The sequence below is a fragment of the Seriola lalandi genome, unplaced genomic scaffold (assembly GCF_002814215.2).
Source record: "Seriola lalandi dorsalis isolate HSWRI2012SDOR001 ecotype SW California unplaced genomic scaffold, Sedor1 jcf7180002053936, whole genome shotgun sequence".
Lineage (NCBI taxonomy): Eukaryota > Metazoa > Chordata > Actinopteri > Carangiformes > Carangidae > Seriola > Seriola lalandi.
The window spans coordinates 43929-57005 of NW_019524489.1; the positions used below are offsets into that span (position 1 = coordinate 43929).

Below are 13077 nucleotides of genomic sequence, written 5' to 3' on the forward strand. Positions count from 1 at the left end.
CTAAATCAGAAGGTGTGTGTATTTCATTAACACTTACGAGTCAACAACGTACAATTTAAAGTTGATGTTAGCTCACAGTGTTTTCTTCGTATGACTCCGTGCTTTAGACTGAATTAAGTGTTTTGCACAGTTAGCTTCAGCTAGCAGCCGAGCTACCGTCAGTGTTTCAGCAGCACAACTTCTCACTCACAGTTTCCTTCTGAAATATCTTCCATGTTTATTTCCCGCTCTCTGGTAAACAGAAGAAAACTCTCCTTCTTCCTTCTTCCTTCTCCTTCTCTGTCAAAGTCTGGGCTGTAAAAAGATGCATGTAGCAGAAGCTAACGACCCGCTCAGAATGTTTGGACTGAAGCTAATGATTCGTCCCACAGTGTTTATGTTCCGGGTTGTTCGACGGTTCACATCCGTATTTCAAAAACACTACAATAAAGTTTTTCAGTCTGTGTTTCATAATGCTGGAGGGAAATGAAGCAATAATTTCTGAAATAATAATTATTCAAACTCAATTCATATAAACCTGTTAAAAAATGTTTTATATAAACTTAACCTGTCAAATTTATATGAACTGAGTTTGAATAATTATTTCAGAAATTATTATTTCAGTTTGACATGTGGACTGAGTTCTGTGTGGAGACTTGACACTCATACATTGTCATGTCAGTTTCAAAATCATACATTTTTACAGTCTGTTTTAATTGAATGAAGATGAAAATAACAGACTGCAAAGTTGTGTTGTGTGTATTTGCAGCACTTTTGTTCTCATATTAATGAAGATGTTTGTGTTTTGTTTATTTGCATGTGTTTTCTTAAGTTACAGTGTGTGTTGAGGTCTCAGTACCACTGTATAATGGACAAACTCACACTGTCAGCCGGCTGACCAATGGTGTAACTTCATCACTCACTCAGTCAGTGACATTCGTGTTGATGGAGCTAGCCCCCCGCTTGTCATTGCTATGTAAAGACTAAAGGACTGTTCAAGACAAAGTAATATTTTCCTTTAAGAGAAACTCAGTTGTACAAAGCCGTTTGTGGCGCTGAGAGGTCTGATAAACTGCCTCGAGTGATGTCAGCTGAGTCAGCATTGTCAGGGGCCAACACTACAGGAGTATTCTTTAACCTCATTGTAACCACAGCAGACAAGTATTTCCCATAAAGTCTTTATTCGTGGTGCAGCATCATGCAGAAGCTTTGGTTAAGACATTAATAAGGAAACTTAAGGGAAGGATTTGCATGAAAACTAAAATGTCAGCGGATGCGTCCGGAGAACCAGGTAGGATTTACTGTAACAATGTTCGTAGGTTTGTGCTTCTCGGCTCCAGGTCCGACAGAAAGATTCATCTCTAAGGTTAAAATTATGCACAACAGGTGGACTCTTCGATGGACTCTGTTTATTGAAAACCAGGAAGATAAAAAATAAATACATCTGCACCTAAAAGAAAAGAAAAAAAAATCAATCTCTGTAGTGAAACTTCACGTACAGCACATTGTGTCTGAAATAAATGAGCTGGGCGATGAACTATAATTACAGGTGACAAAGCATCTTTGTTGGGTCATGAATGGAAGTATACAAATGAGGAAAGCCATTTACAGTGATGAGAGTTTATTGGCATCCTTTCAACCCTTTTCTTTTTCATGTTGTGTTTTTTTTCTTTTAAGTATTTTGCTCAATATAGTAAAAAGTAAAATACCACAGAAGCAATGGATACTGGTCAATTCTGAAGGCATCTGAACAAAAATATAACTCAAGAGTTACAACGTCTGAGATCCTTTTTTTTTTGTTTGTATTTAAAAGATGGCGTCTATCTTAGATTTGTTTTCTACTGAGGGAAACTGAAACAAAGTCTTTATACATGGGAATGCATACTGGTCAGAAACAGATGAGCAAAACAAGAACGACTTGCTCACCAAAGTTATGAGGCTTCAACAAATTCCTCCCCAAATTAATTCAGGAAAAACAATGCACATTTATTTCCAATGCAAATACTATTATTACAAACGCTCGAGTCAATAATATCCCACCACAAGAAGTCCGCCTCAGTATGGTACAATGCCAAATCACAGGCAATTTTATATCTTCAGGTCTTATTCACCAATGTGTCGAATCTTCAGAGTACACATCTTATGTAGAAAACTTTTCTCGCTTTTTTCTTCCTTTATACAGAGTAATAAAAAACAGTTAAGGCAAGATGCATCAAACAGAAATCCGAAGGCCTTGGACCAGCCTCTGCAGGTGTTCTGATTCCACTGATTCTGGATCAGAGGAAGGTGCAGTCAGCGGCTCCCACTCGTTCTCTGTCTCAGGCATCTTACGCTGTGGCGGGAGGGGAAGAGGAGGAGGTGGTGGTGGTGGTGGTGGTGGGAGAGTGGGGCAGGGGTGTCCACTAACACTCCGCCTCCCCTTTGATCCCCCGCTCGGAGTCTGCCAAGATTCTCCTCTTTGGCACTTAGGCTGGAAGACTAAGCTTCTTTCCTTTCAGCACTGAAATGAAATGTAACAGGTTTATGTTTAACACCGCAGACCACATGACAGAATAGCATTTCAAACACCAAAACAAGACTAGGTCAAAACCTAGTATATGCCTGGACCACCTCTGATCAAATCCTGATTTATAACCACGACGTCGTCTGAAATAATCACCAAATACTTAAATGAAAGACAAAGACTGGGCTGTGATTTCAGCTGGATTTACCATCACATGATCTCTCAGAGAGAAAGTTAGAAGAGACAATATCTCTCTTTTTTTTAATTATTTTTTTTGGGCCTTTTATGCCTTTATTGACAGTGCAGTAGAGAGAGACAGGAAATGGGGAGGCAGAGAGAGGGGGAATGACATGCAGCAAGGGCCGTCCGATGCGGGACTCGAACCGGGGCCAACTGCAGCGAGGACTGTTGCCTCTTCACGTGGGGCGGATGCTCAACCAACTGAGCTACCCGACGCCCCTGTATCTCTCTTTTTTAAAGTAATTATAGAGAGAGGTAGAGAGAGAGGTAGAGAGAGAGAGGTAGAGAGAGAGAGAAAGAGAGAGAGAGAGAGAGAGAGAGAGAGAGAGAGAGAGGGGATCACAAGAAGCAAAGAGTCACAGTTTCCTAAACTCTCATTTATCTATCAACATTGATTTACAGTGCATAGATTCGCTCGGCCCCTCCCTGCCCTGCTGTCGCTGGCTCTAACAAACACAGTGACAACAGATCAGTTTGTCATAGTCGGACTGGCGATCAGGACCACTGCCTCGTCATCAGTGGACCATCAAAAAAACTCAAAGTCTTTACCGTCCCTGTCTCTCTCTTCACTGGCCCTCTGTGTGTGCCTGTCATTCAGGGTGCACACAGCGTATCAGAGCAGTTTTCAGGGCTCTGAAGAGGTAAAACTTGAAAAAAAAAAAAAGCTATAAAAAATGAAAACATGTTGTTTAGCAGTGATGCTTCTTTCCTGTTTATTTTATTAAACATCTCATGACACCTCAGATTTAACAGGAGCAAAGACCAGCAAAGTTTGTTTGTGTTTGTTTCCATCTTCTACTGAATCTGTCGTACAGCTACAGGAACAATAATCACCTGACAATACTGATTAAAAGGTGTCAAGTATGTACATGAAAAATGTTACTATAGTTGGCAGAAACCTGAAAAAAGTGGTCCAATACCAACATGGTGTGAGGAATGTAACATACCTTATTGGGACATTTCAAGAAAAGGTAAAGAAACCACAGCAGCACTCACCTTTTGTTACATACAAATAGAAGAAATCGCAGTAGAGGATGGTCTGCACCACTCCAGCAACGATGGCGATCATGTCAAAGAATCCCTCAAAGTAGAACCTCCATATCCAGTTGATGAGGTAGACGGCTCTGTAGAGTCCCAGGAAGAACAGGTAGTGGGTGGTGATGGTCTCGGCCTCACCCGTCTTGCTGATCATGAAGAGCTGGGGCAGGATGGCCACCGACTCCAAGTAGATGGAGAAAGTCCACAGGATCTGAGACAGAGAGAAGAAATAACGGAGCGTTTGAGAGACGAGAGAGAACTGATGTGTGTTTGGACTAAAACAAAAACCAGAGACCAGACTTAAGTCAGATATTTGCATAATTGTCCTGGAAACAAAATGAACATTTTACAGCAGAAAGAAATGAGTGTGTACAAGAATCTTGCTCAGTTGATCCACTACAAAAAGCTTCAGGCTCAGGTGAACTAATATCGCCGTCTGTGTTTGTCATATGTAACAGGTAGGACATGAAATACCCAGTGTAAACAAACAGTGAGAGACAGAATTCAGCCTATACATTGAGTTAGATTGTTCTGTAAGATTCTCAAATCCCCACTCATTCATTTCCTCCTCCAAGGAGGTTATGTTTTCACCTGTGTTTGTCTGTTTGTTTGTTGGTTTGTTTGTTTGTAGCAGGATTATGCAAAAAGCACTGAACTGATTTACACCAAACTTGTTGGAGGGATGGGTCACAGGTCAGGAAAGAACCAATTAAGTTTTGGTGCCAAATGCTCTGTCCCCTTTAGTTTTTAAGCGGGCCTCAGATGTAAAAGATCAGTGAGAGCTTATTTAGACAGGTGTGTGTATCAGCTGAGTTTACCACATGTGGACTCCAGTCAAGGTGTAGAAACATTCCAGATATTGAGTATAGATTAATGAGGGTAAACACGAATTTAAATTATTTTAGCAAAAGGCTGCAACTTACCATGTGAGAAAAGTGAAAGGGTCTGAAAACTCTCTGATGCAGTAAACCTGTCAGATGTAACTGATCTGTAGCTCACTGAACCAAATGATTGTGATGATGAGTTCAGAGTTAAGATTATAGGAGGTGAAACAAAGTATGGTCATTATATCTGACCTGAACCAATACAATACACTTCAAATTACAAAACAGAAGTTGGTTATTTACTTTAAACAACATGAATGCAACTTATTTTCAAAGACACATTTCTGCATGTATGCACACATTTGCTTATGTGTACATACATGCAGAAAAGTCATACCTAGATATACAAGTTCAATGTAAGGTTTGTAAAGTTATGTTTATGATGCTCGCTGTTTACAGTGAAGAAATGCCAGAAGTGAAAATGAAACTGTGTATGACTGCGGTCTGTGAGAAAAGAGGGACAGGGTGTGTGTGTGTGTGTGTGTGTGTGTGTGTGTGTGTGTGTGTGTGTGTGTGTGGTGTTTCTAACCTCCAGGGGAGAAAAGTCGTGGTTAACCAAGAAAGCCAGACCACCAACAGGGACAACCAGGAACTCCACTCTGAACGTGTCGTGGTTACCATCGTAAGTTGCCTTGAACTTAATGTAGATCAGGTACACAGTGGCATACGCACATCCAATGTAGATGATCTGAAAGATTAGAGCAACACCACAACATAAAGTCAAAACCCACAAGTCACAGTATCTAATGGTCTGACATGAACACACACAAATCTGTTGCATCTTGCTGGACAGTTTCAACCTTCAGCAAACACGGGTGTGTTGGCTCGGTGCACTAGTTAAACCTTCACACTGTGTGTTTAGTGCTCGGAAAACAAAAAAAAGCTTCAGGATATGAAAATGAAGAGCAACGTGTTCATAGTTCACCTTCATGGTGGTGTTGTAGAGAGAGATGAAGGAGGTGAGCAGGTCCAGGTACCGAGTGGTGAACACCAAGGCAAACAGGACTTGACTCTTTCCAGAAATACCTGTGAAGAGACAGTAGAGGGCATTCAAACACTTCACATCCCAGACATAAGTTTACATCTCAATTTTTAGTTTTTAAAAAGGAGATCTGTCACAGAATGTCAGTCCAGACGGTTTTGATGCTGCAACTCACCTACAGCCGTTAACACAACATTACATCTGGTATATGGTGGTTAACTTCCATTCTATAAGCAAGCAGTAACATCTCCACCCAAACACAGTAAGTCGCAGTTACTCACAGTAAACCACAGATCTCACCCACTAATCCACAACTCTCTTCTACTGTCGAACAACACACACCTGCTCACTTTATCTCTGCGTAAGAGGAAGAAAACGTTTCATTCAATCATTCACCAGTGCTCACTCCCTGCAGCCAGCTCTCTCACACACACACACACACACATGCAAAGTAGCAAAAATTACAAATATAGTAATCGGAAACTTTAAATTGTGAGCTAATTGCTTTGCAGGAGCGTGTACTGTGACACAGTTACACTGCAGACCTGCAGCTGGCAGTGTGTGTTTGACGGTGGCTGCTCAGTGCTGAAACAGTCTACTCTACATCCCCACCTGCTCTGTTTATCTGGTGTGTTGGCAGGTTTTCCACAGTCACACCCACTGTGTGTGCGACTAGCAGACGGATCAGTAATCACTACTATTTGTAGGCAATCACAGACTAGTGCTGAGGTATTCTGGTATTGACCACTGCAGTCACACATGCAACAGTTTGAAACAGTAAAAATTGAACAAAATTGACCTCTGTGCAGAGCAACCTGGTTTAATCTCAGGTTAACAGCACTAAAGATACAGGTCAGGTGGCTGGCTGTCTTTTGACCTTTGACCACTGACAGAACAGGAAGGCGCAGCAAAGCTTAACATGAAAACACAGCAAAGTTTCATCAGGATAAAGCAGCCTGCGACGTTGCTGTGCAAATGCATAAGCAAAGGCATGCACTCATTCACTGTCTATGAGTCCTCTGCTGCCACGTCAGACAGGTCATCATAGGCTAACGTAATGTATAGGAAGCACCGGGCGGCCAGCGTGAAACTTGCTCGGTTGACCCCCCCAACAACTGAAAATAACGAGCCCCAGCCCGCTACAGTAAACTCACTAATGCGTTGGCCCTCTGGTCCCCACGTCCCTGCCTACCGTCGGTGCGGGGCCCACGGCACTGACAAGGCTAACTAGTAAGACAGCTGCTGCTAGCTAACACTTCACAGCTACGTCTCCCCGAAAAGAGCATTTATCAAGCTTCACGTCACGTGTTAGTCCCTTTCTTTTACGGCAACAGTGACAATGTCAGAAACGACTTTCTTTACCTGATAACAGAACATTCCGGTGGTATTAGCAAGCTAGCTAACGTTAGCCGAGATCTGGCTAATGAGCTCAAACAGAGGAAGCTACACAGTACAGAGCCTTTTTCTGATGGTTAAACTGTACATTTACATGACAGGACACATTATGTGCAAAGACCGGGGTCGTGCACACTGTAAGTAAAGGTGTATGACCACTCACCGGCACAAGACCTGGTTTTCCATATTTTTAGCAGCAGGATGATGATGGCTGCTAGGTGAGAGAGATCGCCGGTTAGCCTGAAAATGTTCATGTTTGTTGGAGCTCCGGCAGAAGCAAACCGATGTTTAAGACTCTATAAAGAGCTCCGTTCGTCTCCGGTAGCAATTAATTAACGAGCTAACAGTGCCGAGTGACACAGTGACACTAGAATAGACCGATTCTGGCTTCAGAAGATGGGAAAATGGCGAGTAAAGAGCGACGTGGCTCGGGGATGTGGCCAAGACAACGGTGTCCAATGAGAGACGGGAAACGCTGGAGCGCTCAGCCAATCACAGGAGAGAGACGGCCACTTTACATAAATTATGCTACGCAAATGCTGCCTTCACACTCCGTGGACAGGATACGAAATCAGAGTGTCGTCTTTCATCTCAACCAATTGCCATTTACAGTAAAAGGAAATGAACCAGTAAACCCGGCCCACACTTGGGCCACATGCTTGTTTTGTTCTGGTCCAGTATAAGCCCGGTTCAACGGCCCGAATCTGGCCCACACACAGCATGATGGTCAGATGCTACTTAACATCTGGACTAATTCTGGTGCACAAAGAAAATCTTTCATCTATCAGACAATCCCAGATGATAACAGCCAGAATCTCCTTTTTTCTTTATCTTTTGATGTTGTTTTATGGCGGTTGGCAAACAGCTTGTAGGTGCTTTACCGCCACAACAGCCAGAATCTGCCCAGATATGGAAATATATTGGCCATACTTGTGCCAAGGACCCAGGCATATGATGGCCCTGAAGCTTAATTTTGCTAACATAACTAATGTTTTATCACAGAGGCGTATTGCGCAGCAGATAACTGCATATTTCAGGGAAATCCTTCCAATGTAACTTGACACAAATCCTCCTTGGATATTACTCCTCTAATAAAACACTGTGACGTGAAGTGAATGAAAGTTAAGATAACTAGTACAGAGTACAGATTACATTCACTCAACAACATGGACAAATACAAGCTGGGAAATGCAGAAAACAACATGTAGTGTTTATTCTGGAGTCCATATCACACTCTTTCAATACAAATATTGCATTAATTGTGGCACATTTTTAATAGTCCGATGTGCAGTAAAATTCTAGCTGCACACCGATTTAAAGCGAGACCATAAGTTTCAAAAGAAGAAAATAACACAACATTCGTCTCAAAAATAAAAAGTCAAATTCATAAGCAATAAAACACACCTTTTCTTAATTCATTGCACTCAGCGGATTTGCTGCTACAGCCTTTCCTGCTCTGGTATGACGAATAGTTCAAGGTGGCTAATGTTAATGTTAGCAAACTTTATATTGATATTGCTGGGTAACTGACATCACTGCGTCAGTTTGGTGACTTTATGGCTTTCTTTTCTACTTGGGCTGCGGTTACACAATGTTTAATCCTTCAAGCTGCACTAATCAGTAACAGTTGCACTCCAAATTAATGCTAATGTTGCCCCTTGACTATTATATGTCGAAATATGCAATTGTTTGCAAAGAAGTTGCCATAGAAACTTATGTAGAAAACACTAATTGTGCTGCCCCCCAGTGGCCATAATCAATTAATGCAGCTTTAGACATTATTCTGTAATTGTCACTTGTGGCTTCAGAAACCGCTGTTTAACATAAATTACACAGGTTTGCTTTAAGAAGGCCTCATATTACTTTTGTCATCACTAATATCAAGTTAAAAAAAAAAAAAAGAACCATTTAAACACATGAAACCCGATTCAGGTTGGTTAAATCAAGTGTGTGCATACGTCTGGTACCTTTGCATTAGACACAAAAAATTACAGTACAAATTCAACAAAGCTTCAACCACGATTCTTCCCGACACTATTCCAGAATGATGAAACATTACCAGTAAACACTTCCCACAAATGACAGATTTTACAGAACAAACACCGACAACATGGTGATATGTTTTAGAAGATTTGATCTTCGGTGGCATTTAAATAGGAGGCAAAGTGCCATTCACTTATTTTTTGCTTAAAAGATAGAGGTATCACTGTCACACAAGATGGCTGGTAAATGTAGGAACTACAGTACCTGAGCTTCATGCCTGACTCGCCAATTCTAAACAAGTCAGAAATACTGTGTTTTATGAATGAAGCATATGAAAATTGCACTAAAATCCATCCAGGAGGAACCGACCAAGGTAAGGTTAAAGGTCTCAGTCCCATTGTGGATTTGGTTTTCACTGAGCAGACTCCTCACTACTGTCTGAAGCCTTGAGAACAAAAACTGCATCATCAAGAACATAGTAATCATTATACATGTCCCCCTCACAGAGGTATGGCAATCGGGTCACGGCCTCCACCTCAAACCCCACCCTTCGGAAAACCTCATTGGACAGGTTGGTTACTTGCTCCTCCCACGTCTTTCCTTTTATTTTCAGGTGTTCTGTGGGACGCTGCCATTGTCCGCCTGCAAAAAACCCCCCAAAAAACAGAATGGTTTAATTCTGATCCTACACCAAATATTTAAAAAAAAAAATCAGAGTGAATATGAAATTCTAATATGAATCCCAACTGACCGATTTCCACGTACGGCTGGAAGGGAAGCACAGCAGCCAGGATGAGTCTCCCTGTGTTGGGAACCAGCGACCGCTTGATGTCCCGCAGGAGATGCAGAGGATCATCGCAGCGATCCAACAGGTTCAGACAGCTGATCACGTCGTACTGGAAACCAGTCTGCTGCCACTCGTCTATATCCAGCACTCTGAGAGAGAGAGAGAGAGAGAGAGAGAGAGAGAGAGAGAGAGAGAGAGAGAGAGAGAGAGAGAGAGAGAGAAGCATATGAGGTCAGAGTCTTGTGGTAAAATTAAGATCTTCAGATGGTGAGAAGTTACTTTCTAAAAGAGGTAAATTACTAAATTAATACATTTTAATTCTCCCTGTTTTGCAAGTTGCATAAGTTTCTCTTTTATTAAAGAAAACACTGCTTTCATTGACTAATTCCAATTGCTTCTACTATGCCTTTCAAATCAAAAGCCTTGCGGCAGCTCATCAGGAAGGAAACACACTTGAGGTTTGTTCATGTGTGAAACTATCAGAACTTTCTATCGAACAATTTTCATATTGCTTTTGAATATCGCCTGAATATATCGCAATTGTTTTATCACCCGGGCCTAGAGATGTATTTATGAAACAGGGGAAATAACAGATAACAACCTAAGGACCTGTTCTCTCCAGATTCTGAATCTGTGCACAGAGCAGGGTGAAACAACACAGACACAGAGAAGCCAACTCACTTGTAATTCCTCCTCTGAAGATGCCATTTCATGGGTAATGAGACCTCGGTTGCATAGACTTCTCTGAAATGGGCTCCCATCACCTCTGTGACGCCTCCGTCCCCGGCTCCGAGGTCCAGGAGTCGCTCTGCCCTCCACTCTGTGCCGATCTGGAGCAGCTGCTGGAACTGCTCCTCAGAGAACACAAACATGGATCCACGTCCCAGAAACCTGAGACAGAAAAAAAAACCCATAATTTGAAGATACAGCACTGATGAAACAGAAGCAGAGACGTGTCTATAATACTGACCCATTGATGGAGGTGCGTGAGACCATAGGGCTGAGGACTGTTGATACAAGAGAATGGTAGAGCTGGGTGAACATCCAGCTGGACTTCTCCACACTCCGCTTGAGGAAAGCCTTGGTACCGGAGTCCAGGTGGCTCTGGATGAACAAGGGCTGCACCGACTCTCCGAGCAGGTCAGGACTGCACCGGTACCACTAGTGAGAAAAAATAAAAATAAAAGTAACAATTCAAATTTAAATTTAAGAATGAATAGAAGAAGCTTTGACAGTGGGTTAAATTAATAAATCTATCAGTATCTCAAATAAGTATAATATCAATAAATAGCTCATACAAAAGTCTAAATCAAAGATTATCACAGATGTTCAAATTTCCAAAACTGAAATACATAATGTATGTGTATATGTGAGATGTAAAACTACACTGAGATGGTTTTTGGTTCTTAAAACCACAAACATATCTTCTTAAGGGTCAACACTTCACGTAAATAACAGAAGAAAAGGAAAATATGGGACCTTTAAACTACAGCTCCCACCTTTAATCAATAAATGAGTGTTCTTGTTACTTTCAGTTTTTTTTGTGACCTACTGATTATGAATCATTATTTATTTCACACAAATTAGAAATAAAGAATAGAATACCAGCATACAAACATAATAATAATAATAATAATAATAATAATAATAATAACGGGTGAAAATGGGACACCCCCATATAAGCTTCAAAAGCTTGAGTATGGGCCCAGTCACTGCATGTACAAAATATAATTTCAACCACAAAATACCTAAATCTTAACACTTAAAACACTAAAAGGAATAACTAAATAGTCCAAAACATCCGTCCCACCAGTCTATATATCAAATAAATAGGCAAGATAAACAATCAGCAATAAATGGTGGAGTAAAAAGTAACAGAAAAAACAAATTAATAAAAATTATTATTTTAAACAGAATTATTAAACAGAATAAAAGCTTTTGGCTACATGCTGATATAACAACCTTTATATATGAACTTCTTTCAGATATTTTTAACATGTTTCAGTGTCTATTGAGTCAAGAAGACACTGATGTACAGAAATGCCACAAAGGGCCCAGATAAGCATCGGTATGTTCACTCCTGTTAAATACCATTGTAGATGTTAACAAGTCCAACCTGTCCAGCCTGCCATGGAGAGAACTAACACACACCTCAGTCTAATCTTCAACAGGTAATTAAATGTAGTTAAGTCTCTCAAAACGGACACATAGCGTGACCAGGTGAGGCTCGATCTACCTGATCGATTATTAATAAACTCATACCTCCTGTGTCTCGGTCGCGGCAGCTTGGCTCTCGCTCACCATGTTCACGAACAGTGAGCGCACGAGCGGACTGCGGACGTACTTCCCGGTCCACATCCTCCTCGCGGACAGCAGGAAGGCGACGTAGCCCAGCACCCACGCTACAAAAACCAGTGTCCTCAGCTGTAGGTGACACATAACGGACAACAAGTCTGAGCACAGAGGCGGACAGACGGCGGCCGCACTCTGGAGGGAGCGGAACAGACCGGCCGCACTGAGATGTGGTTAATATTAGATGATGGAGAAAGTAATGGCGGCCAATTGTAAAGCGACACGCCGGGACATTTCTCCAGTTTCCAAGAAAACAAACAAACAAACAAACAAACAAACCTGAGGGTGCGGTGGATTTAAGAAAACCAGCTGCTATTTACTCTCCATCTTAGTCCCGTGAATCCACTGTCTGTTCATTTGTAACAAAGACACAGTGATCTTTCACCGGTGTGGTACCTGCCCATTATCACAACAAAGACTCCCACCGCATAGTCTGCACTTCCGGAGTCACCGCTAAATGTGTCCCCGGGAACCCCGCGAAAAGAAACAGCTGTGCCGGACATATACTTGATATATAACTGAGAATAAAGGTAGCAGTCATTTAAAAAAAAAAAAAAACTATTATCATTTTTATTGACCAAAGGAAATATACAGTAGGTTCATTCACATAAAACAGCAGCACATATGACCTTAACTTAAATGACATAAGTATGATACAAAAGAAGAGTATAAAAAGAATGAAAATGCAAGAAGATATATTTCTTTAAAAATAAATAAATACATACACAAATATAGGGGGAAATGTAATTTAATTTTCCAAAAGCTTATCATTCTTTTTGTTTAATAAGGCGAGAGGCAAAACATGTTGTAATAACATTTGCAGAATATACAGTGTATTCAGTAGCACACCTCCACACCTGTTGACAATACATCTCCCTCAGCTGCTTTCAAAGTGACACCACTCAGAGGTTTGAAGCTTAGACTCTAAACTGCT

At 41.3% G+C, this 13077-nt stretch overlaps 3 protein-coding genes across 4 annotated transcripts in view; all 3 read right to left on the reverse strand.

The window, feature by feature from the left end:
* LOC111652287 (uncharacterized) overlaps window positions 1-379 on the reverse strand; it is a 5663-nt gene extending 5284 nt beyond the window's left edge. Inside the window, exon 1 of the mRNA XM_023402509.2 lies at window positions 191-379. Coding sequence (XP_023258277.1) covers window positions 191-215 — 25 coding nt within the window. The 5' untranslated portion in view covers window positions 216-379. The remainder of the gene's footprint in view (window positions 1-190) is intronic.
* Window positions 380-1944: 1565 nt separating this feature from the next.
* Window positions 1945-7442, reverse strand: LOC111652292 (ER lumen protein-retaining receptor 2). Its single transcript, XM_023402516.2, has 5 exons — window positions 7185-7442; window positions 5570-5670; window positions 5174-5332; window positions 3719-3971; window positions 1945-2479 (listed from the first exon to the last, which is right to left on the reverse strand). The coding sequence occupies exons 1-5, from the start codon at window positions 7273-7275 to the stop codon at window positions 2445-2447; spliced, it is 639 nt and encodes a 212-aa protein (XP_023258284.1). The 5' UTR covers window positions 7276-7442; the 3' UTR covers window positions 1945-2444.
* A 768-nt stretch (window positions 7443-8210) lies between these two features.
* mettl9 (methyltransferase 9, His-X-His N1-histidine) lies at window positions 8211-12561 on the reverse strand. Of its 2 annotated transcripts, XM_023402508.2 has the most exons (6): window positions 12423-12561; window positions 12054-12215; window positions 10762-10952; window positions 10473-10682; window positions 9756-9940; window positions 8211-9646 (listed from the first exon to the last, which is right to left on the reverse strand). In XM_023402508.2, exons 2-6 carry the CDS (start codon window positions 12147-12149, stop codon window positions 9417-9419), a joined length of 912 nt encoding a protein of 303 aa, XP_023258276.1. In that variant the 5' UTR covers window positions 12150-12215; window positions 12423-12561; the 3' UTR covers window positions 8211-9416. The 2 variants fall into 2 exon arrangements, with proteins under 2 accessions (XP_023258276.1, XP_023258274.1); XM_023402506.2 differs by lacking the exon at window positions 12423-12561 and having other exon boundaries at window positions 12054-12416.
* Between the last annotated feature and the right edge of the window lie 516 nt (window positions 12562-13077).